Below are 27,724 nucleotides of genomic sequence, written 5' to 3'. Positions count from 1 at the left end.
CATGTTGTGGAAAGCCTTCACAGAAGAGTGGAAGCTGTTAGAGCTGCAGAGCTGTCTGTGTGTTTACAATGAGACGTCATTAAAGTCCCTGTGGGTGTGATGGTCAGGTGTCCCAATCGTTTTGTCCATATAGTATTTGATGGGATGGTTTTATTCCATTATGATCCATGTGTTAACCTAAGATAAAAATACCTTTTTGCATAATTTAATCGCTTTAATACACAATTATGTTAACACGAAAGGCTTACGGGGACACAGGAACCGCTAAGCCACAGAACAAGCCAGAAAAATAATCACATGGGGCAAATCACACCCAAGAGGACAACATACTGTATATTATTCACTGTAAAACAAAGATGATATTGTCAAAATTATTTTTAAGCACTTAGATATTTTAAATGACTTTCTGGCTTTCAAAGATGCTTTGCAAAGGCTGAAATAGACCGTTTGGCCAGCACACATCTTGTCATGATAAAGCAGGAAAGTGTCTGAAACAGATTTCCTTTTTAATGACTCAGTCATGGCAGGTCGTAACATTGAGCCAGCATGCACAATACAAGGGCCCTGAAACCACAGCATAATGTTGTCCACAACATTCCTGTGCTTCTTCCGCCATGACAGGACGAAACGTCTGCAGTGAGAAAAGTCGATAGCAAGCCAAAGGAGAACTCAGAAAATTAACCGTGGAAAAGTGTCCCTCCGAGTATTTGGAATCTTAAAATTCATGTTATGTTTATTGTAAATTCAGAAGACACACCACAGGACATTTTTCCAGGTGTGAACTTCTCTGAAAGAACAGCGAATGGCACAAAGCTAAGTCACCATGACTTGTTAAATTACAACCATAACTTCCCTTTTAAAGCAGGGCTACACCAAGGAACTGACTGCATATCTGTCACAAAAGCTTCCCTCAATAGAAAACTGATGCATTTGTGCAAAGTGGTGCAGAATCAGTCGCTGGTAGCAAATCCACAGGAGGAGATGGCATATGAATTGTAAGTAAGGCCCAGTGAGATCAGATACAAAGTGAAAGCAGACTGCAGAAGGTTGGTGACAGGAGAAGAGGCATCCACCATCATGCAAAACCAGGGCATATGCTCATGCTCATTTAAATAACATCTGTTCAGAAACGTAGTATTCACTTCTGTACGGTCACATTGAACACCTTAATAGATACATATATACAGTATATGTATGATACGACTAGGCTAAATGTTATATTTCTTTTATTGTCGACAAATGTCATTAAAACATCTGAAACCAAGAATGCAGCGGTTTGTCACTCAGCACATCTGACTTCCCCACTCAGTCTGTGCTTCTCATGTCAAGTTTTAAAACTGCATCACAGTTTCATCTGTAAAAAAGGCTAAATAATCTCTCGCAGACAGGAGTAAACTGTGCAGTTTTTTGGGGGATTGTTTTCAGCTGTGGACCGACTCATTTGCTGCTGTGGTGAGGGATTTAAAAATAAACTGCAGCGCTGATGTGACTCATGAAGAAGAAACTTGTCACCAAGTGTCAACAATGTGATTCACACTTTTTAATAGCTAACAACAGAGCTCCACCACACATAAGAATAAAGGCTGTCAGACTTTAGATACAGAGACAATACGTGTGACTCATGAGAATTGATGACAATAAGAAAAATATATATAAAATAGTTTTATAAAATTATATACCAAAATATGATTTTTAAAGTTAAAAAAAAATCTGCATTTAAATTTGTGTGCAGATTAAATAAACAAGACCTAACGTGTGAGATAAGGCCGGACTAACAATTCCCCTGCTTTCAGTGTTTATGCTAAGCTAAGCTAATGTGTGCCTGCCTCCTGGCACACGGTTTTAAAGAGTAAAGTCAGTCTTGTCAGCAAATGAGCGTATTTTCTGAAACATCAAGTATTCCTTTAAATCAGGTTTTACAAATTCAAAGTTTTGAAAAGATTTTAAAAAGTTGAATAAAAACATATAACTTTATTTTGATGGAACATCGCTGTCCTTTGAGTTTGTCACAGATGTTGTCAATGGTTAACAAATAGTGAAACCGTTTGTCAAATAACTAATAGTTTGTTGTCCAGTTTGACTAAATGTAATCTGTAAGTAAATAAGTTGTTTAAAGGTTATATGAGTAGAATCAAACCTTTCAGTAGCTGGAAACCACTTATACTTTCAGCAGATTTCTGCCTCATCAGTCCTGTTGTTTTGTGGTTTTCTCCCTAAGCTGGTGCAGGTAACATACACATAACATCAGCTGTTATTTTCTTATTTATGAATAAAATGAAAAAATTTTTTACAAACTTTTCTCCAAAAGTCTCCTAAAGTCTTCCTGGTCTCTCTGCTCAGCAGGATACAGAAGACAGTCAAAAGTGTCATAAAGAATCATCTCCTCCTTCTGTTCTCTTGTGGTTTTATTCCACGTCGTCGTAATCCTCGTCTTCCTGGATTTCATCTTCACCTCCGATGTCGTCATAGTCCTCAGTGGATGCGTTGTCTGCATCTGGATTGTTGCATGGTGGGGGAGGAAGGAGAATGTTATCCTCATCCTCCACTTTCACATAGTCTGGTATATTTTGCTCGTAGTCGTTCGCCAGCTGCTCATAGTTGTCCACCGGCTCCAGGTAGTCGTCCACCGGCTCCAGGTAGTCGTCCACCGGCTCCAGGTAGTCGTTCGCCGGCTGCTCGTAGTCGTCCACAGGCTGCACGTAGTCGTTCGCCGGCTGCTCGTAGTCGTCCACAGGCTGCACGTAGTCATTCGCCGGCTGCTCGTAGTCGTTCACCGGCTGCTCGTAGTCGTTCGCCAGCTGTTCGTAGTCGTTCGTGGCCTGCTCGTGGTCGTCCACGACTTGCTTGTGGTCGTCCACGTCCTGACGGTGGTTGGGCGTGGTCTGCACGTGGTCCGGTACCTCAGCCAGGTTCTCGTAGCTTTGGGCCTCTGAAGCAGCAAATTTCATATTCAATTCATATTCACGTAACATTATCATGTGTTTCAACACATCAGTGTAGACTGAGTGGCAGTGATGGACAATGAGATGGTAGTTTGATTATTTTATTGTCTGACGTGATTTCATAAAACTCATAAAACACTGAATTGATTGTTAGTCGTCTCTGATATCTCTAAAAACTTTAAGTCTCAATTATGGACATTTATAAAGACAGACAACGCGTCTCCCCTTCCTCCCACTGTGCAAGTCAAGCCAAAAAGCCAAAATGTCCAGGATACAAGTGCCGCCATCTTGCACTGATGACATAATTTGGAGCCGGAGTCTGTGCAGTAGTAATTGGTGTGGCATTCCCTCCCATACACCCATCTGACCCAATCAGGAGCAACGCTCACCTGTCAGTCATGATGCCTCACTAACTTTTAATAGCATCAAATAACTAATTAAAACCAAAGTGATCAGAAAAATGAGCACTTGAACAAACATAAGCGTGGTAGGAAATACCTAAAGTGACACAAACCATCTTATTTGACGTTTATTTTGAGCCACCCATCCACATGTTTTGTCTTTACTTTTGGGGAGCTCTCGTGTTGTCCATCTTTGTATGCAGTCAGATGTTTTCAGCTGTTGTTAAATTACAAAATCTTTGTGCTATCGAGCTTTATGTGAAACCCTCTCATCATCACCATCCACAACTTGTTTGTGGTTACGACGACTGGTGTGGCTGAAAATCACTTTTGCTGTCTTTAGTTGAAGTGACTAAATGTGCTGAAGTTACGTCAAGCAGCAAGTTAAGGTTTAACCCACATTACCTGCTTAATTTTAACAACAATGTGTAGTTTTCTCAGTCTTGGAACTTTTCAAGCCGTAACACAGTGTTAATCTTGTTCTGTGGTCAGTTTAAACCCCAAAAGCTTGTTCTTTGCTCTAATCTGAGTGACAGTTTAGGTTTTAGGTTTTTACTGTGAAAAAGTACAAATTTATTTTTATGCACAGCTGATAGTTACAGCTTATACAATTGCAGTAAAAGTAGGCTACTCCTCCCTCTAAAGCTGCTCTGCGTCCCTCCACAGCTTGTGGTACGGTTGCAGTTGCTTAATTTACAAAGACACATCACTGTGCCAAAAACAATCACTCATTTTGGTCTGATTTGTAAAAAAATGCTGGCCTGTACTTCCCACTCAGTCTGATTCCTTGGGTCATGGCTGAACTTTGGCTCAGAAATCCTGGTTTGGAACAGAACATGTGGTTCTCTCCTGGATCGAGTCCAGTTTCTTTGCTTTTGCAACAAAACAAAAGTCAACCCCTCAAAAAGAGACATAGAGGGCGAATTTTTAAAAAACTGCCCTTTATGTTGTCTAATGTTTCTGTCACCGGTGGTTGCATGTTTGTTTGCTTTGTCCAAACAAATTCATTTGATACCACAAATGCTCTCTCTTTTCCTTTTTTTTTTTTTTTTTTTTTGTTTAAACCCAGTTTGTCTTATTTTAAAATTGGATAGAATGAGGTTTTGTATTCAGCTCTTGTGATATTGTGGTGAAAGTTGAGTGGAGCAGAGGTGGTTTTGAGGGGAATTATTGCATCATGTGATCCATTCAGAGATCCAGCGGAGTCTTGCCTGCAGTGAGAAACTGTGTCCGAGGAGGTAAAGGTGGGGTTGCGGTGTTAAAGATTCTCTCCTGGTATTTGTTGCTCCTGTAAAGTCGAGAAGAGAAATGATCTACTGTGAGTTCGAAATGTAAAGGAACAGTTCCACAATTTAGGAAATACTTTTATTGGCTTTCCTGCCAGCAGTTAGATAACTGATAGCAATCATTGGTTTGTCTGAATGTAAAGCTTCAGCCAGCAGCTAGTTAGCCTAGCTTAGCTTAGCATAAAGACTAAAAGCAGGGCCAAACTTGGCCTACAACATCCGAGAGTTTGGTATCGATTCTCTCATCTAACTCTTGGCAGGAACGTGAATAACTAATTTATTTAGCTGAACCAACTTTTAACAGTCCTGAGAAAATCTACTCAACATCAAATGTGAGAAATGACAGAATATATTAATGTATTACTTCACAGAGTAGTTGGATCCTTTTTGAAGGTGCGAGATTCTGTGTTTGCCTGTGGAAAAACAAAAGATCATGCAGTTAAATTTTCAGGAAAACTCAAATCTGTCAAGCATGCGATGAGGTGTTTACTTTAACTTTCAGCTTTAAGAAGAACACAACGACGAGCGAACCTAACGAACGGTCACATTTTGCCTGTTTTCATGTGTGCGATCTTCTTTTACCAACACATGTGTTGTTAGTCATGATTCTGAGCTGCGTTTTCCTCTGTTCCCTTTACTTGCTCTATGTTTATCCACACCCTAAACCATCAGCGAGCCCCTCTCTCTGCTGCTGCAGCCCAGTTCCCCCACAGGGATCATTAAATTTTCATCTAAGCTAATCAAATCCAGAGGGTACCACTAATAATAGCAATTCATACAATTATAATAGTTTTTCCTCTGCTTTGCAGTGATGAGCCCCTCAGATTGATGCTTTCACAGTAACGATGACAGCCTGTTATGGTTTGGTTTCTCTTCCCGTTGTGGATTTGACTTGTGGAAGTGCGATGCAGTATATTGGGTTTTTTTTGGTTTTTTGGTTCGCTAAAGTAAAAGGTGATTATTGACATTGAAAGTGAAACTAATACCGACTTACTGCTAACTTCTTTGGTTTTACAGGGAACATGGAAGCCTGATGAGTACATTAGGTTGAAAAGTGACTCATCGTATGTCTTGCCAGTGGTGGAAAGTAACAAAGAACATTTTCTCAAGTATTTTGTATACGTTATACTTCTACTCCACACTACATTTCAGAGGGAAACTTAAACTGTGGTTACAGTTTGCTCTAATTTGACAAACTTAGCTACTTATAAAATAAAATTCCACAGAATGACCATTTTTCTACCCCATTAATGCTTTTACTTTTAATTTTGCTTGTAAATCAGGAATATTTTTTTACTTAAGTGAGGGTTTCAAGACGGAACCTTGAAATTAATAGAATGTTTTTAGTGGCGACAAAACACAGGATTTGAATACTTCCCGTCTATGATTGTTTATGGTTATTATGGGACCATATCTCTCACGTTTCACTCACAGATATTACCATGACTGCAAGTTTGTGGACGACGCCACCATCTTCAGCTGATTTCAGTCAACAATAAGAGTTCATACCGGGAGAAACTCAGAAATCTTGCTCAGTGGTGCACAGAACACAACACGCAGGCTCTGAAGCCTGCCTACATCAGTGGAGCTGAGGTGGAGCTGAGGTGGAGCAGGTGGACACTCGGCTGGGAATCGACATCCCACAGAATAGTAATAATAAACGACTGTGCTTCAATAAATGACCTGTGCTCATTTTGTACTGCTTAGGTCACGCTTGATTAATTAAGTGCAAAAAGGTGTGAGACTTTTACTCACGTAATATGAGTAAACGTATCCTTTAAACCTGCACTTATAGATGATATTTCGGCCATCAGTCATTTCTTAATATTTTATTAATTGATTTCTGCCAGCTTTTTCCCCATAAGAAGACTTATTAGACCACAGTTCAAGACAAACGCTCAGGACGCACTGTTCACTGTCTTCAGGATTGTTGAGAGCTTTTCAGGCGGTTAAATTTACAAAACGTATTTTTGTTCAAGCTTCGAGTTAAATGGCACATTCTGCTTTTGTTGTTTTTAATATTGTACATGCTGTTGTGATTATCTTTATTGCGCATTGCTTACTGCACTTTGCTTGTCCCTTTACATTTCACTTCATAACGTGTTGTGTCCTTGAACACACCACCTTCTAATTTGTTCTTGCGTTATCCGAATAATATTTCTCATCTGAGTCTGATGCCCCTGTTGACTGTGATGTGAGGTTACGCCCAGAGTATAAATTATCTGCATGTAAAAAAATGCTTTGAAAGCATTAGATTTAACATTTGATGTACATTTTATTTTCCTATATTACGGTCCATATGCTGTGTCCAAGAAATATCCACACCTTCTGGAGGTTAAAGAAAATTGTCACAAAACCCTGCAAGCCTTTTGTGTGTTCAAACATTCATTTCATTTGGGAATGTAATTTTTGTCAAGATCATCAGTTTTTATTAGTGCCATTTCTATTGTAATAAAACGAAAAAGAAGAAGTCGGTGAAAAAGAAAAAAGGAAAAAGAAGTACGCATTTTTGTTATGGCATGCAAATGATGCCTTTACCAGTGACTTATGATAAATATGATTCAGCCTACCTTTTCTGGAGATGCACTTGTTGATGAGAAGGAAGATGAGGATGATCACAAAAGACGCAAGAATCATCCCGACTATCACCCATAACCACAAATATCTGCGCCAAGGATTCGTGGACATTCTGCTTGACACGACAAACGGCAAACGAGGAGAAAAGAATAATCACATTAAAGTGGCCGAAAAGTTCACAGCAGGAAAACATCTGAGCCCCTGCTTTTCAATACACAGCAATGAGGATCGGAAAGAAGAACATTCACCACTTCCCCTTTCTGTGCGTTGACTGGGTCTTAAGGTTATTTTGGTATTTACATTAGCCTTCTGAGAATCAAAGAAGCGTCTTTACAGTCACTAGGGATTTTTAGTTCTTGTGAAGAAGTCCACCTCCTGCACAGGCAGCAGTCACAAAAAATGTGATGGCTTTTGTAGTCGCTCAGCTGATGTGCCTGCGCCTGCTCTTGGCATGAACTTGAAAAAGGGGAGACAGTTTGTATATATTGCCTGCTAGATATATACATTTATGTTTCCTTATCTCTATGACCAGAATGATGTGTTGGTTTTTTTTTCTAATTATCTGTTTGCTTCATATCCTCTCCTTGTAACCACTTCCTGCCAATTTCCAACATGAAGACAGCAAAAAAAAAAAAGAAAAGAAAGAAAAGGCAATTCAGCAAATGTGGATTCAGAATTAAGCCTTGCTGGATATTGTGACATATTTTTTTACACATGGATGAACTTAAAGTAGTTATACCATATACTTGTACCAAATCCTCCTTTGGTTCTCTTATCTTTAACAACAACGACACAATGATTTTTAACATCAATAATTTGCTAATAGACCAAACTCATTTTTAAATCCAAGTTCAGCGTCAGCTGCTTCTGTTCAAATACTGAGAATGTGCCTTACCTTTTTCAGAAAACAGTTGATTGCTTCACAGTTTCACACTTTAAAGTGGCGCAACAGTCTCAGTAAATGTGTGCTAATAGTGGATGCCGATTCATTAAAATTTGCATGACAGTTTCTAATTTTCTTAGTTCAAAAAACTAAAACCTCCACCCACCCTCTGTCATGCTCCAGTGACTACAGCATGTGTGTGTGTGTGTGTGTGTGTGTGTGTGTGAACTGTGCTCTGATCAAATTTGTGGTCATTTTGTGGGAGATGATAATCCTCTGTGAATTTAAGGATTACCATATAAAGCAGTTTTTTTCCATCGACGTCAGTATCTTGTGACAATTTTTATGTCAAAGTTGGAAAAGAGCAGAAAATTGATTTGCGAGTCTCTTTTTTATTTTCAGTTCCTCTTAAATGGCATCGTGTTACGGTGGCTTTCGTTATTACCATTTAGCCTTTAATTAGATTAAAAGGTGTTTTTATGAAGCAGTTTATGTATGAAAAAATTATATCTAATTTAAATCTGAATGCGGAACTTCATACTGTCTAATTCTCTGAAGAAAGAAATAAAAATAAATTACTTTTACTTTGAAAGATATCACCGGAATTATGAAAGTTAGCCAAATTTAGTAAAAGTGTTACAGGATATAGGCAGTTTCCCTTCGCAATACTAGCGCAAATTAGTAACTTGTGGAAAAAAGTAGTAGGGCGTGACATTGTGACAACAATAATGTGACCAAAACTCGAAAACTGTTATTTAAGTTTCATTCTTTGTTATGCTCTTTGTTTCTGAAGTGGCCAACGTAAAGACCGAATACAGGCACCATCGACCGGTGGAGATATACGTTTTATTTTAAAAGTTAAACCGGAAAACGAGCGCCTTCCCTTCGCTAGCTTAACTCTAGTTGTGATGTTAGCCTGTTTTCTTGGACACTCCTAGCGCTTATCCCACTTCCCTGGTAATTGTTTCTAACTCAACTCAAGAAACCATGGCCGAGCAGGCCTCGGGACCCCCTCTGTCGTCCCAACATGACGGTAAAGTTCTTGTGTTTGTGGAGTTTTGTGGTGGGAGTGTTGAGGGCTGGGAGTACCGAAACAAGCGGCCTCTGCATCCTTGACAACATTAGCTAGTTAGCATCATCAAGGCGACGTGTCACTGGCTGTCACCGGTTTATATTGATCATTTAACACTACGCAGTTGGTGCATTTACGATTGTGAACTTTAGCCAATTTGTGGGAAGTCACTAAAGCATTATACTGCTGAATGACGTTAGCACATATGTGCTATTGCATCCTAGTAAGCTAACGTTGTTTTTTCTTTAGCTTACTATTCGCACTACTACCTAGCCGGTTAGCTCGTAGCTTGAGCTAGTCTTTCTAATTTGATCTAAAGGTCGGCACTGGTCTCTGTTAGCCTGGCTCATCCTTGTCAGGATCATATGGCTCTTATCAGTCCATTACAGTGTGATGTGTATGGCTTGCATACCCGGGGGTTGGACCACAATACGGGAGGTTGATCCTGCAGGTTTCTCCCTCTGTTTCTCAAACAGGGGTCCGGGGACCAACCTGTGGTCCTACAGGGAATCTGTACTGCAGCTTTAACTGAGTGCGATTTTAATCTCGTAGGATTATGTTTTGCAGAACAGTCACACCTACCATATAACAGTCTCAGGTTTGGTAGTCATCAGTTACTGCTACGGTTTGTACCGAGAAATATAGGTGATGTTTGGCATTTTGATGGCAGAAAGCAAAACTGTAGGAGGTGTAAATGTATAAAAGTCATTATTTCACTTAGCATGCAAATATCTGGCTTTACATTCAGTATTTTTGTGGGAAAGCTGTTGCCAAATGTATCAGTGGTCGTGAAGTAAGATCCCATTTTCATCGTGCACTGTTGTGGAAACATGGAAGAATCACAAAATAATGTGATTTGTCAGTGTCTTTTTCAGGACTGCTACAGTCATACAAAGCACCCTGTCATCTCCGGTTTAGACATTTTTTTCTGTTTCATGTCATGTAAAATTCCTCCTTTTGAACGAGCCCCAACCAAGTGTTTGTCTTTTTTATGGCTTGATGATGCAGCAAACGTCAGGCTTATAGCGTGGAATTTTTCCTTTTATTGCGTGTACTGATAGTGCTATAATTTCTCAGCTAAAGTCAGTTTGTGATCCACTGTCAATAAGCATGATTTCTACTACAACGTCTACATTGACTGTTTACATGTTATGTTACTGTACCTCATTATATGTAAAGCCTGTGTTCATTGTTGGTTCAGCATAATGATTGTGGGTGCTGTCACATCCGTGCGACAGCCGGAAAGTACGTTGAGACTGAGTTTCATTCATGTTTGCATTTTGGTGAATTAGTGTTGACTGTTGGTTAATGACTGGCTTTTTCTTATATAGAGACTCATGTGATCTTTTCACATTCCTGAACTGAATGACTCTGTTTTAAACTCCAACACAGACAGTTTGACAGGTCAACAGGCTCATGTTTTGAGTTAAAATTGAGACAGTGCAGAAGGACTTAGTATACTGCATGCTAAAATTTACCAAGCACTCACATGAATATATGTTACGCCTGGAATGGAATTTCTGGTTTGGAGTTTGATCACCTGTCACATGATGGTGGTGGAGTTGTGCTGAACCACCGTGCTGCTTGTTTTGTAAGAGTTTCCATTCGTCTGTCTGTGTTTGAGGATATCATTGTCTCTCTCCTCGGCCCTGTCTTTCAAATGAGAGAGGAAATAAATGGGACGCCACGTGTAGGAAAGCCCTGTGACTTCACGCCAGTTTGCAAGAGTTTTGTTCATCGGTTTGGGCTTTGGATTAGTAGAAGAAAATCAAAAGCTTACCACAGAATAAAGTCATGTTTTATGAACACATACGTTTTTTTCTTGAAATTTTTCTGAAAGTATTTGTTTGAGAAGATGAAGTCACCTGATGTCTGTTGAGAATAACAAATGATATTGTGTGACTAGCTGGGTGTGTGTTTAAAATGCCTGACTGTGGTTTACATTTTGCAAAAGTATGTCCTCTGTGGAATGTTTATGCCCAAGTAAATGAAGGTGATGCTGTGGTTCCTAGCCTGCTGGAGTCTGGACCCTGCAAGACTAAACTAGAATAACTAGAATCATCATTTACTCTGCAAGCAGTCACTGTTAAAATTAGGGCCATTCCCAGCAGCTGATTAATTGCAGCCCTGCCTATGGTGGTTTTTGTCCTTCGTTGTCCAGAGGGGCTCCAGCAGCGGGTGGCAGCTCTGGAGCAGGAGAGGGCTGAGTTCATCAAACTCAAGCAGCAAATGGAGGCCGAGTTCAACCAGAAGCGAGCCAAGTTCAAAGAGCTCTACCTGTCCAAGGAAGGTATGGATCTCATAACCCTGCAAACTCACTGGAAGTGTGCGCATTTTATCTTCCTTTGCTTGATAAATAAATAATGTGAGGGCTCAGATGGGTAATAATGTCTTGGTGAGGAAGGAAATCTCCATTTCAAACACTCAACTATGCAATAACTTAATACTGCAGCATTGTTTAGCTTTCTTTATCTCGCTCTCACCATACTGCACTTCTGGCTCTCATGTGCCTCGTACTTCTGCTTTCTGTTCTTGCACATTTGCATCCTTCTCCGTCAATCACGGCACCTGCAAACCATCTCGTTCCTCCCCAGAGGAGCTAAAGAAGCAGAACAAGGCGCTGGAGGGCGCCCAGGTGGAGCTGAGCTCCGTCCAGGACCAGTTGGCTCAGGCCCGGTCCGAGATCGAGACCATCAAGGCGGTGGCCACGGTGTCGGAAAACACCAAACAAGAAGCTATCGATCAGGTCCGCAGCCAGTGGCAGGAGGAGGTGGCCTCGCTGCAGGCCATCATGAAAGGTAAACAGAGCTGTGAAAAGCTCTCAAATCAGAACGTGTTATTAAATATAGAAAAAAAAAATTAATAATTAAAAAAATAATAATAATAAAATGGGTTTCACAGGACAGTACTCAATTCAAGTGGCAATGACACATTTGTAAAGCACTGGAAGCACCACTCAGAACACCAGTGCTTAAATTATAATTATACAATATATCTCAAAAAGAAAGGCATTGCTCCCCTACTAGCAAAATAATGTCTCTTTTAAAAAATACATTTTTTTATCAGCTTGCGTCGTCTCTCATCCCACAGAAACAGTGTGCGAGTATGAGGCCCAGTTCCACCAGCGCCTGGAGCAGGAGCGAGTCCAGTGGAACCAGTACCGGGAGGCAGTGGAGAGGGAACTGGGGGAGCTGCGACGGCGCCTCACAGAGGGCCAGGAGGAAGAAAACCTGGAGGACGAAATGAAAAAAGTACGCTTTTATTTTCTGTCTTAAATAAGGACTTTTGCCTTCTCTGCTGTATGCGTGTATTTCATGTATGAAATCTGACACAGTGGACTCCACCATCATACTGTTGGCGCTTATGTTAAGGATCAGTAATCAGTAATGTTTTACGGGAAAAGAGACACTTTGGTATTTAGATACTCAGAATGATTTTTGACATGTGAATGAAGAATCATGACAGAGATGGAGACAAAAAGTAGTTTCTCTGTGAAAGCTGTGTCATGTTTTTGAGGCTATAAAAAGAAATGAAGCATATAAAATAGCTGTATCTTGTGTAGCTGTATACATGCATATATTTTTAAAGAGAGTGCAAAATCTTCTAAAGGCCCAGGAGGATGCTGAGAAGCTGCGCTCGGTGGTGATGCCCATGGAGCAGGAGATTGCAGCCCTGAAGGCCAAGCTGACTACAGCCGAGGACAGGGTGAAGGAACTGGAGGCCTCGAAGGTTAGTCAGCACTAAAACAACGATTCAGCAGGGAAAAACGTGGAGCTAACGTGATGTTAACTCAGCGTGATACTGACCAGGACTGCCAGCTGCTCTTTCTAAGTTAACTGAATTTGGAAAAAGAAGTAGAAGTAAAAAGCCTTTCAACTGCTTCAGACATTCAGAACTTAAAGTATGTCCTGAACACATGCTGTTTTAATTGAGATATATAACAGGCTCTTGAATTATTCAGGTTTTTATTGGCTTTACTCATGTTGGAGCATTTTGCTGGCATTGTTCTGGATCTCTGATCTTGTGAAAGGTTTACATATTAGTCACAATTAAAAACTGAAATTAATTTAGTTACGTTATTAGAAGACCCGACAAAAATGTGACGTAAATGTCAGTAAATTTATGCAAATGTGATCTTGCCTGCTTCTTCATCCTTTGGCTCTTACAACTGTGAAACAGGTGTTAAATTTAATTCTCTTTGGTAATAAAAAGCGTTACACATTTTATTTCTTTAGAAGCACAAAATAGGAAAGATTAAAGTTATTCTTTAATGTATTTTAGAGGTCATCGAGCTGTTTCTGACGCTCTGCCCACCACAGAACAGCAGCCTTTCAGGACAAACCTCCTGAGAGTTTCTAAAGTAAAGCTCGAGCTGCGTGTTTCTCATTTTGTTTTACAGGTTAAGGAACTCAATCACGTTCTCGAAGCGGAGAAGTCGTGTCGCACGGACCTGGAGATGTATGTGGCCGTGTTGAACACTCAGAAGTCTGTCCTGCAGGAAGATGCAGAGAAACTACGGAAAGAGCTCCACGATGGTACTTTGTCGTACTTTGGAATTAAAAGCCTTTGATAAATAAAATAAGTCATGACGAGTTGGATCCAAGTGGAGCTGCCTCAAGAATGGACTTGATGTTGTAATGTTTGTATGTGTGAAAGCTGATCCCTTCCAAACTGCAGACAGATTTACAGTCAGTGCTGTGTTAGTGTTTCTGGGACAAAAACCTTCCTATGAGTGCAGAACAACCTAAACCCTTTCTCTGTCTCCCTGTCTGTCTGTCTGCCTGTCTGCCTGCCTCTCTGGCTGCCGTTTGGTGTCTCAGTCTGTCACAAGCTGGAGTTGGAGCGACAGCAGCACAACCAGCTGAAACACACGTGGCAGAGAGCCAACGACCAGTTCCTCGAGTCCCAGCGGCTCCTCATGAGGGACATGCAGAGGATAGAGAGCGTGCTGTCGTCAGAACAGCTCCGCCAGGTGGAGGAGATGAAGAAGAAAGACCAGGTTCACACACACACACACACACACACACACACACACACACACACACACACACTCACTCACACAGCCTGAGTTTCACTTCAGTTTACTCTGTTTGGGGGTGATTTCCTGGAAGTATGTGAGTTTTTCAGTGTTCAGTCAGCAGACTGAGCCACTGCTTTGACAGGTAATTTAGTTCCATGTTTCAGACTGAGACATGTAATCTTCTTAGCAATGACAAAATGACTCAGTTGAGCTGCCGTGTGAATGGAGGGGAGGAAAGATCATCCAGAGATGAGATGGCAGGTTTGCTTGTCTGGAGGTAACTGTCAGTTGGCTGTGTGGTCAGTTTGGGTAGGATGTTATTGTGCTGTACATTCACTTCCAACTATCTAAAATCCTACTATGCACATAACACCACTGCAAACTACAACCTCAGTAATAAACCTACAAAAAAATAAAGTTGAATGTATTTAACAGATACATTTGTGATAAACTCTGATTAAACCTTTTTTCTTTCTCCATCCAAGGAGGAGGATGAAAAAGAGAGGCTGAGCCAAGTGAAGGAGCAGCACGAGGAGGATGTGGGAGACAACACCGAGCCTTTGGAGGATTTATTCCTCCAAAGCGTCGAGGAGGTAGGAGCATCATGTAACGCGATACGTCCCCCAGGGAGAACTGAGCAGGCCATTATCGTCTTACGTCATATTGTATTCCCATTGAGTAATGTGATCCTCGAACGGGAAACATGGCACCTTCACTTATGTCTTTGTATGTTGTGCTTCTACCAGCAATAAACTGTCACCACTGTGACTGGTGAAAACAGCCCTTTTCTGTTTTGTGTTTGCATTACAGCAGCAGGAATTTCATACAAATCGTGCATATACTAAAGCAGATTTCAAGATAAAATGTTTAATTTGTTTGCTCTTGGTAACAGTAAATGTGACAAATTATTTTGTCTCATGTTTCATGAGTCTCAGAAGCATTGCTGATCAGTAACAACTCCTCTTTAATACAACATAGAAGATTCATGAAAAATTACAGCTTCTGCACAGCTTGAAAAAACATCCCATTTGCTTTTAATTTGTCTCATCAACATTAATGAAATATGGAATGAAGTTCTATCGGTTTTGTTTTCCTGACATTATAGAAAAAGCCTTGTTTTGTTTTTGTTTGTTTTTTTTTTACATAATTTCTCAGGAGGCTTATTTGCTTTTCTGTTTTAGCCCCACGCCAACCACAGCGGCCACGGCTCCATGCACTCTTTAGACACTGAGGTGGTGGCCGGGGGCCCCTCGGACCCCTACAAGGAAAACCTGCGGAGAGTTCAGTCGACAGACAGCCTCGGCTCCTCGCTGTCCGTCCAGCAGGGACTCGGCGGCCACAACCACAAAGCCAAGTCGGCCAGCCACTTGGACGAGTCGGACTTTGGGCCCTTGGTGGGGGCCGACTGTGGGGTAACAGACAGCAGTTTTGGTGAAACGTCGTCCATCAGCTCCATCAAGCTGACGGCGAGTCACTTCCTGCTTACTAAAGACCAGGAGAAGGCCATCAAGGCCATGACACCTGAGCAGGAGAAGACGGCGTCGCTGCTGTCCAGCATCTCCCACGCTCCTGACACCGCCTTCTTACCGCCTGTAGGCTACAGACTCGTCAGCGACAGCGAGTGGAACCTTCTGCAGCAAGAGGTGCAGCACCGAGGCCTTCACAAGTTTTAATGGTTTGGTTAAGTACAGCACAAGGTGTTATAGTTTTGTCGTTGGTCCTTCATCAGGTGAAAAACGCTGGCAGGAAGCTCGGCCGACGTTGTGACATGTGCTCCAACTACGAGAAGCAGCTGCAGGCCATCCAGGGACAAGAGGCCGAGACACGAGATCAGGTTGGTCTCTTTGCTGCCAGCTTTTACTCCGAGGATGTCCGCTGACACCAAACCATTTATGTTTTTCGAATTATCTTAATGGGTTTGAAAATGTTGATTATCACACTGTCTTCCAGGTGAAGAAACTGCAGGTGATGCTACGTCAGGCCAACGATCAGCTGGAGAGGACGATGACTGAGAAACAGAATCTAGAAGATTCGGTCAAAGTTGGCAATGAGGAAACCGCTGCTAAGGTATGGACGATAATAACTTCTACACAGCGAAAAGGAAATGATTATGTTGGCTTCAATCCTTTCAGATGTGTGGTTTCTGCGTGATGTGTTCCCCATGAGCTTTCTGAAGTGCCCAGTACTTTGGGGGGTGTACACAGGAATGTTATTACCAAGAATTCAGTGAGTTAGGATGTGACCTGCAACTTAAGCCCTAATTTTTTAACCTAAATTTGTCAGCATTTTGACAAATTGGCAGCATTGCCGTGTATGCATGGATGTACAGACAACAATCATTGTTTTATACTGAAAAATGTGATGATTGTCGGGTTAGGCTCTGCAGTTAAAAGAAGTCTCCCCATCCCCCCCATCAGTCATCTCTGAAACCTCTGAGGGAGAGCAGGAGCCGACTCATACTGTCATACTTTCGGGTTGTGATCAAAGAATGTACGAGAAAATCTGCCGCCATCCACGTGCAGGTGCATCAACCAAAGAGCAGCTTTGCACCAACGCAGTGAGGTTCTGCACTGGTTTGGTATTCTGGTCATCTGTGAACTCTGTTGTGCATTCTGTCACCAGTTATTATCAATGAAATGACATTAAAAATTCAGTTTTTATTCCAGTTGAAGGCATGCAAGTAATGTTTGCTTTTCTCACTGATTATTACCTTTTATTAGTTGTTTAAAAATGTCAGAAAATGGTGAAAAAAAATCCCACTGTAGCAAGTCAGAGCTTAAGTTGACATCAGTCTAAAGCACAAAGATGTTCAGTTTGCTATCATTTCTGACAAAGAAGCAGCAGATTCTGACAGTTGAAAACATTGCTCCAACGTGAAAATGTTTCAGCCCAGAACCTCTGACAGTTACGCTGATTACCTCCCTTTGACCTGAAGGCAGCAGGCGTGTGTCCGCTCTGCAGTCTTTAATTTCAGTAGCAACACGAAGGTGCTTTTGTGCATGTCAAACTAACACTTTACATTTCAGTATTCCAGACAGTTTGTGTGCGTTTAAAGTCACAGAGAGTGACGGTGACCCGCTGAAGGCCAGTCGACACAAGAAAGCGCAACACAAACACTCAAAAGAGAGTGAGTCCATCCTCTCGCTCAGCAGCAGGTTAACAGGACAACAGGCGCATGACTCATCCTCGTTCCAACTGGGCTGACTAAACTAGGGGCTGAAGCGTCACGTTTTCTTATTCGGTGGGCCAGTGGGTGTGATGATGAGCAGATGTGGCAGAGCAGAATCGTAAACTGCTCATATTCAAGGATTCAAGGAGCTTTATTGTATAAGAGAGTTGCTTTGTTTTCACACCACTGTGACCACAAAAGACAATCATTGACAGGGTTGTCATGACGCCTAGCTACCTGCCAGTTTTTGGCAGTAATGATTTTATTATTCCATGTAAATGCAGCTGCAGCTGACAGTTATTATCATTATTAACTGACCTGCTTGTTGTTTTCTCGATTGATTGATCAGCAGTTTGGTTTAAAAATGCCGGTTACAATTACAACAAAAAGTCCAAGATGATGATTGTCCCCGTCCCCGTCTTGTTTTGTCTGACTAACAGTCCCAAATTTAATGATGTTCACTTTACTGTCACATAAGTCATAAGAAGATAACGTACCAAAGTTTCACATGTGAGAAGATGAAATCGGTGAAATTGGTTATCAAAATAGATGCTAATGCAGTGAACACAGTTGGGTAAAAGTAAATGCAGCTTTGCTTACTGTTTTTGCAATGTCATTAATATCAAAACTGTGGATTTAGCGTTAATCTCATTGACTTTGACAGATCAGTGCTGGTGTTTGTTGACACTTGTAGTTCCCCTTTTTCTGTGAGAGAATAAGAGTGCATTAGCACTGTAGTAAGGGGAAGCTGATGAATTTGACAACAGTCCCAACCAACACACTAACACGACCTCTGCAAGTCTGTGTTATCGGCTTTTTCCTTATTCTCATCTGTCCCTTGAAAGCCCCACGAGGCTCCAGCAAAGCAGATCACCTCCAACATCTGCATACACAAAAGCACTTTTAACTTGACGTCTCAATTGTACACACTTAATTGTAATGCACTACAGTTTAGTTAAAACTCCGTCTTTTGTGGAAACCGATAATGAATGTCAGTGCCAAAGACTTAATGTTACATGAAAAATGTCTTTATAGGAGTTAAGTTATAACAGTGTGTAAATTAAACCTACCCACAGCTACATCAGATTATGTTAAAATCCTTAATTATTATTATTATATACTATATTGTTATTATTTATGACCATATGCTGCTTATAAATGCTTGGCAGGGGAAGTTTGTCTTACCGATGACAGGAATAATTTGTCATCACTGTCGTTGTTTTGTTGGCGGTTTGACTGGTTTTGTGTGAGGGACTTGGAGCTGAGAGCACCACACAGGTTCTGTGGTTTCACAAGATAGTCAACATTTACTCTTTTGACCACAGGCTGTTTTAAAAAATGTGTGAGTTCAGTTCATAAGGTCCCAGGTTCATTGCAGGCAGAAGTCACAGCTGTGGCAAACTCATGTTTCTAGGCGTCCAAACACTGTAGGACGGCATGACGTCTGCAACAGGAAGGTCAGCTGGCCTTGGACCTGCCTATCACAATAAAAGTCAGTGCAGCTGTGTGACTTTTGATGAGCGTATGATCTTTGTGGTGCATAAGACGACCACCCTAATGCGCCCTGCTGTGAACTCTACTCTTTATTTTATTAAATGCGTAATCGATACTTTAAACTATAATCAAAAGACTTATTCATGCTTTTATTTCTGTCTTGCAGGTGTCCGCCCTCCTGCAAAGAGTCCAGGAGTCGGAGACGCTGCTCAGCACACTACAGCAGGCCTTCAGTGAGGCTAAGAGGAGCACACAGGAACAGATGGTGAGCAGCGTTTTCTTCCTGTGTTGCTTGTTTTTGCCAGCTGTGTTTGGATCTCTCGTTCCTTCTAATGCCAGAGTTTGTTAATGCTGGAAAAACTTTAGCCTTTCAGATAAACATATCAGATTTTTGTCATGACGTCAGGCTCTTGCGTGGTTATCAAACATGAGGCCAAACCGAAATGCAGCTCGTGAACACTCGTGCCTCTCAGGGTTGATGTTCTGGCTTTAGTTTTCTCTGCGGCAGTAACATCACTGTTCCTTCCCACCACAAATATGTGCTGACACGATGGAGCTCTCAGTTACAAGACTTGTAAAAATTATGTGAAATATGTCCTGGAGGTACTCGTCTACCACGTCAGAAATGTTCACATTTCTGCACTGTACATTGCTGTAATTACTGCCAAATGCCAAGTAATGCAAAGGTAAGAAAAATCAGGTCCATCACAGTTTCTGAGGTGACACACTTCAGGTAAAAATAATCTGCCTCAGTCCACCAATCAGTTGACTGCGTGAGTGTTTCAGGTCCAGTTTAAACCTAAAAGGACAAAACCACTGCAAAATTAATCGTTAAATAACCTAAATGCACTCACATTTTCTCGCGGATTATTTTCAAGAGTGTGAAGGCAACACAGTAAGAAAAGCAACAGAGCTGATGAGGAATGTGCAGCTGCCAGCTGTACGATAAAAACGTACGAAACAAACTGTAAGATGAATGAGACGTTCCTTTTTCCGCATGTGGCTTTGAGCCAGAGAAACGTGACGTGATCGAGTCATAATGTTCGACCTGTGCAGGAACAATCAGGCGTGACTCTGAAAGTAGACGTTAGCCGGTGAGTCACTCGTCAGCGTGGTCACATATGACAGACAAACTGACAGATGATGAGATGGAGTGGTTTGTTTTGTTTCAGGCAGTGCTGGTGAAGTCGAGGGAGCAGGTGGCCGATGAGCTGAGCCGACTGCAGAGAGACAACGAGAGCCTGCAGGGGAAACACAGGCTGCACTCGGAGCTGCAGCAGCAGGAGGACTTCCAGATGCCCAACACTGTGGAAGTACGCAAAGCCCAAACCACACCTACCTGACGCCCCAACGCAAGTGCAGAGACTCAAATGTTTCGTCAAGCTTGCAGTCTTGTTTGCTTGTTGTTTGATCCAATAGGTCCAGATTCAAACAACAGAAAACTGTCAAGTCTTTTTGAGCCTCAAGCAGCTTTTGTTCCATATTTGAATTTTTCAAAGAGATGCTAGTAGGTGCTAGTTTAAAGAAGTCAGCCGACCCTTATGGTTATGTTGAACTCACATCAGAGAGGATGATTGGTTGAGATGTAACTGAATGGCAACAGGAAGCGGTAAAGATGATAAGAAATCCAAGGTTAACATGATTCCATTAATGTCTGGTATGCGTATTATAATATCATTATTGTACGTTAATATTAGTGCCACATCAGAGTGCAATTAGCATCCAGTTGTGGTTGTTTTTTACAGGGTGAAGTAGAGGTTCTCTAAGAGATCCTTCTTAAAGGCATTTTTAATAGAAATGAGGGGGACAAAATCCACAGTCTTTGTCCTGTGCAGAAAAGCAGAAGAAAAGCTTGAGTTGAGATTATTTTGCTGAACCCAAGGTCACTATAGGAGCTTAGTCTACTACAAGCAGCTGAGGGGTTGGACCCCAGAGTGACCTATCTGAGGCGCTAAGTTGTCCCAATTTCCTTCCTAGATCAGGAATGAGTCCACACGTCTCCATTGACTGTTCCATACAAGGTTTATTCTCGGTGCAACAACAAAATGTGTCCATGCATCCTCCCAACATTCAGCACCTGTGCCCTAGTGGTCAAAAACCGTTTGCCCTTCCAGGGTCACACAACACCTGATGGCCCCCGATTTCCCATTACATATACCGGTATACCCTTTTATGGCCTGAATGACCACAGCGCCCCCTATGGTACCCACAACATATACAGAGTCACCATGCTTCCCCATGACATTGGGTTTGGCTCCTACAGTCACAGTTGGACTTCTGTGCTCTAACTGCATTAGTATGTTTTGGGCTTGTATGAGGAGATACTTCTGTGTGCTCCATTTCTCTCTACAGCCTGCTGCTCTTCGTAAGCAGAGTCTGAACTCCATTTGTATGAGCCGCGGCGTCAACCACACGTCCCACATAGAGAGACTGACAGCAGGTCATATAAAAATAAACCACCAGGAGCCAGTCACTTCGCTGGTGACTCCTTTGTGACTCCAATAGCTGAGATTACCATCTTTTTTTTCTTTAACAACTGTCTGCTCCCTCAAACACACACACGCACTCAAACACACACACACACACACACCTCCTCCCACGCTGTTTCTTGTTCCTGTTGGCCTCTTGCTGGATTGGTTGTGTGGTTGTGTATCTGGCAGCAGTGTGGGCCCGTGCTGCAGTGGAGGTGGAGAAGCTCTGATGATCCAGTGACATTTTCAGCTCGGTGGTGGTGAAGCAAGCTGCTCACGTAACATTTAAAGCTTTATTTAACTGTGTTGAGATGTAAAAACAATGTTAGTATGAGGGAGAACTTTGAAGCGATTGCATATCCAGATACATGCAGCACTTTTTCCGCAAATTTTCAGGAATATTAAAAATTTCGACAAATGAAAGCTACTCACTCATAGTCACTCAAATAACTGAAAATTTTCAATTAAGCATGTGACAAAATATGAAATAATAATGGCTAAAATATAAAAACACTTTCCTGTGTCTACACTCTCCTTATTTATTTACAAATTCCATGCAGATTTTCCACCCGCATTCATTCACGCAAAGCGTCGCCTAAATACAGGAAAATGTTGCCGTTGAGAGTGTGATGTGAAACCAAAAGTTTTTGTATTTCATCGGGTGTTTGCCATCAGTATACAACATCACATTACATTTTCAGACTTACACACTTCAAGGAAGAAACTAACTGCTGTGTCTGTCTTTCCACATTAACGTCCCTCGTCTCTTTGCCAACCTGTAACCTCACTGAATTTGTCCTCAGGAGCTGCACGGCGTGGTGCTGCGGCTGCGTGAGGACCTGGTGGCCTTACGGACGTCTGCCGACCACATGGAGGAGAAGCTGAAGGCTGAGATCCTGTTTCTGAAGGAGCAGATCCAGGCGGAGCAGTGTCTGAAGGAGAACCTGGAGGAGACTCTGCAGCTGGAGATCGAAGGCTGCAAGGAGGAGATCGGTGAGACTCACGGGTTCAAGTGTCCGCTTGGATCAGTCGCTAACCGCTCATCAGCTGTTCTGTACATACATAACCAATCAGTTTCACTTGGGATTTATCCAGCACACATATTTTTCATTTTCTGGATTTTTTTTTTTTTACATTCTCTTCTGTTTCTGCTTTTGTTTCTTCTCCACTGATCATTCAGACATCTTGGAAGGTATGACCAACACTTAGAATGAGCCCACTTTAACTGCTTGTATGTGTGTGTGTGTTAATTAGCTGTCAGACTAATAACTGTAGTGACACTCCAGCTTAGCGCTTCTCCCTCACACGTTTTGATCTGTCTTGGAACGGCTCTAAAATACGCATTAATATATAAATTAACTGACCTTTCTGTTTGTTTGTGTTGTGTTTCACTGTAAATTCAGATATTAGATCAGAGTGTTCATACATTCTGTTGATAAATAACACTGTTGGGGCAGCTTAGTGAAATGGTGTGTGTGTGTGCGCACTCACAACCTGAACCTTACTAATGTGTTGTTGTTTCTGTTTGTTTTCTTGCCGTTTTTTGACAAATTTTACTGTGTTTAGATTGCTAAAACAACACACACACACAGAGAGGAGCAGATGTCTCCACTTTAAGGGCGACCAGTCAGCTGGCTCATTCAGCGTGTTAGCTTGTAGATGTTTGTTGTGTGGTTGTCTGTTGCACACGAAACACACACAGCAGCTGATGACGTCTCCTTCCCACAGCGTCCTTCTCCAGTCTGAAGACCGAGCTGGAGCGAGTGAAGACAGAGAAGGAGAAGGTAATGACTCTACTTACTTACTCTGTGGTGTCCTGTGATCTTTTCACGAAGAGTCAGAGTCACAGCGCTTTTCTGATGTGCTCGGCGCTTGTGTGTCGTCGGTTTTAACTGATTCTGATTTTTAAATAATCATTAATACGTATTTTTACTCGATCACACGTACATGGCATGACTCCGCGCTTCCCCTCAGAGTGTTTTAGCTTCTTTTAGAAAATCCTGCAGGAGAAGTTTACGCACTTGCCTGAGGTGAGACGAGGGGGAAGGGAATCAGGGAATAAAATGATGACGACATGAAGTGTTTGACTTAAATGTCCACTGAAGTGTCTGATTAAGTGTAGAGCAACAAAAAGTATAATTTCCAGCACCTTTGTGTGTTACTGGTATATTACTTATGTATCTGTTGTCAATGTAGTTGCAGAGCAGCCTAGCAGAGAAGACGGAGGAGCTGGAGAGCCTCCAGAGCCTGAGGACCAGTTTGGAGCAGCAGCTCAAAGAGCTCACGGCTGCAAAGGTGAGTCTCTTACCTGAAGATGTCCCCTGGTGAATGTGAACAGTGATATCAGAGCTCAGAAGGTCCTGTAGGAGGCGCAGTATACAGCATATCCTTATGTGAAATTAAAGAGGTGGTATGTTAGATGAAGTTGAGCATCGTGTGTTATGCACACAAGGGAGAAGCTGTATGTGCAGACTGTACATATTTTACAGCCCGACAGCAAATCCAAAGCCACTTGTGAGCTTCTGTGATGACACTGAAGTGTTCATTCAACCAGTCGTTCATAGACAACGTTTTAAATTATTCACTAAATGCTTTCAGGTTAAATATTTATATCAGTCTCTCTGTGATACTGAAAAATTATTATTGCAATTTACTGTGTCCATTTAACCTTTCTAATTGAATCCGTGTGTGTGTGCGCGTGCGTGCGTGTGTGTGTTTTCACTGCAGGGTGCACTGGAGGCTCAGGTGCTGGATGAGCGAGACAAATCCCAGCGGCTGCAGACGGAGCTGGATGTCAGCGAGCAGGTGCAGAAGGACTTTGTCAAACTTTCTCAGACCCTTCAGGTAAGTGAGAGCCCCCCGTTTGCATACAAACAGTTATTTAAAAAGCATAAATAAAGTGGCAATAGACACGTGTTTTGCTTTAAGTTATCATGATGGCTGTGCACTGCACCGTGTGGTGGCTACAGAATCACGACGGCGTCAGTGTTTCAGTTTGTTCCCTCTAAGCATTGTTGTGCAGATCTGTCTGCCACTGGGTACGAAATCTCAGTTTACGGTGCAACTCTGTCTGCTTTCATGTTTCCATTATGAATATTGTTCATCCATAATGAATGAACAAACCTTTTCTTTTTATCCTCATGTTTACTTCTACTCCATCCTGATGTAAACCCCTGCTGTGCTTTTTGCCTCTTCAGGGAATATTCTTCTTCTTTGCTCTTATTTCCAAAGTAGTTTTGCTCGTTTCTTCACGGACGTTTGGAAGCGAATGCTGTGTGTCCTGTGTCGCTGGTGGAAAATGGAAAGCAATCTGACTGACAGTCTGACAGCAGAAATCCCACTTTAAAAAGGCCAAATTGCTGACCAAACCCAAAATGAATTGATCCTGTTAGATCATCCTGTTTAAACCTGATGTGTCTTATTCCTGGGTTCCATAGTTCCTCAGTTAACACATCAGTCACATCAGTGAGCCTCACATCTATTTGAGTAACTTCCTCTAAAAGCCGCGGTGCTTTTGTGAGCCTTTAGCCAGTTTGTGGAAATTCTTGATTTTCTCCTTATAAGACGAATCCTGTCCCAGAAACATTTGAATCAGGGTCCTTTAGAACTGGAACAGGTTTCATTTGTCCAGTCCCATGTGTGAGTGTGTATTGTGGGTCCACCTCACCTAACAAAGATCATTTAATTTCAAGAGTGTTGGTTTGGTTTCAACCTTGGTTTCAACCTTCAACCTTCAACCTTTTGAAAGCTGAAAACTACACCCAAATTACAAATGAGCGCTTGTCCGTGTCCACAGGTCCAGTTGGAGCGAATACGACAGGCGGACTCCCTGGATCGAATCAGAGTGATCCTCAATGACACCAACTTGACTGACATCAACCAGCTTCCAGAGACATGATACCACTGAGTGAAAACTGCCTTCAGTTTCATTCCCTGTTTTTCTCTTATCACTGGCCCAGTAACATTATTGACCTGACCCTTCCTCCTCCCCATAACCACAGAGGAAGAGTTTGGAGGGACGTGGACAGCGGAGCCTTCGGTGTACATTAAGAGTCTTGGAACGTGGAAAGAATAATGAAGAACACTACTTAAAAAAAAAAAAATGTAAATAACCAAATGTGTGACTCTGGACGGAGGGATGGGATGAAAGTAAAGTCTGTCTGTGTCTTGTTTCTACTGTAGATATGACTGTCTGTGTTAGCTCAACCAAAAAAGAAAAAAGGTTTGTCGTCTTCTAAAGCACTTTTCATCTGCAACTTCTCTTTCCAGGTAAATCGAAAAACGGTTGGATGCATAACTTTTCTTCTTTTTCTTCCCAAAGCGGTTGATAATCGCTTCCTTGTTCCACCCGCTCGTTCTTTCCCTCTTTTTTTTTTTTTCTTCCTACTATTTCTGGCTGTTTTCCTGTGACATTTTCCGCTTTGTTCTGGTCATTTAATCCTGTGACAAAGACGTGAATGAAGGAAATTCATGGAAAATACTTGGACACAACTTAGCTGGGATGGAAAAGAAGGAACATAACAAAATTTGAGCAATAGCCTCCATTTCTCGAGCATCTTCTACTGTATCGCGAGTCGTCTGACAGAAGCGTTTGTTCTGTTCTTTTAAAGCTGCAGAAATTCGCTCACGTCCGATGTTTTGTTTCTCAGCTCCACGCTTGTTTCTTGTCAAAGGAAACCACGGAAACACTAGTTAGTCCAGTTCACGTCGGGTAAAGGAAGAATTGGGTGAGGAGGAAAGCGGAGCTTTGCTCCTTTTATTGTTTGCCGTTTTGACTTGACCTTGGTTGGACTTTGCTGAAGTAATTCTAAAGCTCTTAAATTACTTTTTAAAAATAAATGACGGAAGGGCACACTAACACAAAACACTCGCAAATTTTCATCCCAACTCGCAGATGGCCAACTTTTCTTATCTATAGTGTGTGTACAAGGTTCATCCATCACTACAAGAAGTTCTGTTATCTCTGAAGCTACTAATGGATTTAATTTCAGGGTGGCAGTGTGTCAGAAGCAGCCCGTAATTGATCTGGCTAGGTCTAAGTATTATTTATAATTTTTAAAGATGAAGATGGAAACGTGTTCCATGAATTAATGGTGACATACGTGAAGCTTGTGACCTAAAGTCCAGTGAAGGTGAAAACATCAGATCTGTGAGGAGGCTTCGTCAAATTAACTCATGGAACCAAACATACGTTTGAACCCTATCGCCTTGCACACCTACACACACCTACACACACACACACACACCTGTCCAGTTGTTGCTCGAGGAGGGCGTGTCTTATGGTCTGTTTCAGGGGGGCTTAAGAACAAAAAGTTGCTGTTGACGCAGAGTGAAAATGGGAGTTTCAGACGCTGTTAGGCGACGTGATGAGGGCTTGCTTTGGAGGAGCACTGAGAGCTTAAACCCAACTGAAAATCGGCAATTACGTTGTGTCCTCGTTAACAATCAATGTTTCATCCGGGCAGTTTGATTAACCACAGAAAGGCTGAGAGAGGCAGGACTGCACGAGCAGCCACATTGAAACTCGTCAGTGTTTAGAGGTGGAGGAAAACAGCTGTTTTTCTTCTGGGATAAATGAGTGCAATGATGGGAAGTTGTACGGGGGTTGACATGGCTCTTAATCCAGGCCACCACATAAAAAAGTTATTACGCAACTCGAGAGGTGGCACTTGGTCAGCTGCTAGACGCCCACATTCGTAACGTTCAGGTGGCCACTGCATCTCTTGTGGTTGGGTTAAAATCAGCAAAGTGGTATGTTTAATTAATACGAACTGAGAAGTGCAGACTGCTGCTGTTAAAAGGAGCTGAAGTCACAAAACGACCAGAGAACCGGGATGAAACTAAATGATTTTTGAGAACCACCAGTAATCGTTTCAATGTTGTCGAACCTCTGAAGATGTTAATTATTCCCCGATAATCTGCAGCCATGATCTCATGATTCAGTGTCCTGGACTGGAAAATAGGAGTCAGATTTTCTCGTCTTGTAAAATCCTCAGATGGAAGGAGGGATTCTTATTATTACACGGTCTGTAAACGTTCGAGGACACGGATCACTGTATTTTTATTTTTTTTGTTTTAATTACTTGCATGTATTACATTTCCTCATGTTGCATATGTCTATACTGTAGATATTGTGAGCTGATATTTATGATAAGTCATCCATTGTGTTATGAGATAATGTGGATGTGTGGGCGAGTCAGCCTGAGTTGCACTGACAGGAAACTGATTGTGGGCTGATACTGACACCGAGTGAATTCTGGACTTTATTTTCTCTGACAGCCTTATTGCGTTATTGGCTTGATGTGTTTTCATTTTATTTGTGACTCTTAATGTCCCTCTGACGTCTGTCTATTACACTAACTGATTTGGCCCATATGGCATTAATAGCAGGATTCTCTGCAGTCATCAT

General features: G+C 41.9%; 2 protein-coding genes across 6 annotated transcripts; one reads left to right on the top strand and one right to left on the bottom strand.

Moving 5' to 3' along the window:
* Window positions 1-41: 41 nt before the first annotated feature.
* Window positions 42-9,632, bottom strand: LOC124070405. Of its 4 annotated transcripts, none has more exons than XM_046410296.1 (5): window positions 9,574-9,632; window positions 7,200-7,318; window positions 4,994-5,042; window positions 4,555-4,631; window positions 42-2,929 (listed from the first exon to the last, which is right to left on the bottom strand). In XM_046410296.1, exons 2-5 carry the CDS (start codon window positions 7,315-7,317, stop codon window positions 2,406-2,408), a joined length of 768 nt encoding a protein of 255 aa, XP_046266252.1. In that variant the 5' UTR covers window position 7,318; window positions 9,574-9,632; the 3' UTR covers window positions 42-2,405. The 4 variants fall into 4 exon arrangements, with proteins under 4 accessions (XP_046266252.1, XP_046266251.1, XP_046266250.1 ...); XM_046410295.1 differs by lacking the exon at window positions 9,574-9,632 and adding an exon at window positions 8,102-8,275; XM_046410294.1 differs by lacking the exon at window positions 9,574-9,632 and adding an exon at window positions 8,111-8,275 and having other exon boundaries at window positions 7,200-7,320.
* On the top strand, window positions 8,845-26,861 carry rabep1 (rabaptin, RAB GTPase binding effector protein 1). Of its 2 annotated transcripts, XM_046410291.1 has the most exons (19): window positions 8,845-9,122; window positions 11,323-11,451; window positions 11,756-11,959; window positions 12,252-12,412; window positions 12,771-12,890; window positions 13,561-13,696; window positions 13,982-14,160; window positions 14,667-14,774; window positions 15,363-15,824; window positions 15,911-16,015; window positions 16,132-16,248; window positions 19,011-19,109; window positions 20,017-20,157; window positions 22,119-22,308; window positions 22,496-22,507; window positions 23,044-23,099; window positions 23,512-23,610; window positions 24,043-24,159; window positions 25,112-26,861. In XM_046410291.1, exons 1-19 carry the CDS (start codon window positions 9,077-9,079, stop codon window positions 25,211-25,213), a joined length of 2,583 nt encoding a protein of 860 aa, XP_046266247.1. In that variant the 5' UTR covers window positions 8,845-9,076; the 3' UTR covers window positions 25,214-26,861. The 2 variants fall into 2 exon arrangements, with proteins under 2 accessions (XP_046266247.1, XP_046266248.1); XM_046410292.1 differs by lacking the exon at window positions 22,496-22,507 and having other exon boundaries at window positions 8,854-9,122.
* The last annotated feature ends 863 nt before the right edge of the window (window positions 26,862-27,724 follow it).

This window comes from Scatophagus argus, chromosome 14 (assembly GCF_020382885.2).
Source record: "Scatophagus argus isolate fScaArg1 chromosome 14, fScaArg1.pri, whole genome shotgun sequence".
In the NCBI taxonomy this organism is placed as follows: Eukaryota; Metazoa; Chordata; class Actinopteri; family Scatophagidae; genus Scatophagus; species Scatophagus argus.
This window is presented reverse-complemented; position numbering and strand designations above follow the sequence as displayed.

What these genes read in the sequence shown, in the direction of transcription:
- rabep1 (XM_046410291.1), top strand. Translation starts at nt 9,077, where the DNA reads ATGGCCGAGCAGGCCTCGGGACCCCCTCTGTCGTCCCAACATGACG. An exon ending in GCTGCAGGCCATCATGAAAG is followed by an intron (nt 11,960 to 12,251) that starts GTAAACAGAGCT and finishes CTCATCCCACAG; the next exon opens with AAACAGTGTGCGAGTATGAG. An exon ending in AACTTTCTCAGACCCTTCAG is followed by an intron (nt 24,160 to 25,111) that starts GTAAGTGAGAGC and finishes CCGTGTCCACAG; the next exon opens with GTCCAGTTGGAGCGAATACG.
- LOC124070405 (XM_046410293.1), bottom strand. Translation starts at nt 7,712, where the DNA reads ATGTATATATCTAGCAGGCAATATATACAAACTGTCTCCCCTTTTTCA. An exon ending in TTGATTCTCAGAAGGCTAAT is followed by an intron (nt 7,319 to 7,506) that starts GTAAATACCAAA and finishes CGTGTCAAGCAG; the next exon opens with AATGTCCACGAATCCTTGGC. An exon ending in GACACAGTTTCTCACTGCAG is followed by an intron (nt 2,930 to 4,554) that starts GCAAGACTCCGC and finishes TTGCTGCTTCAG; the next exon opens with AGGCCCAAAGCTACGAGAAC.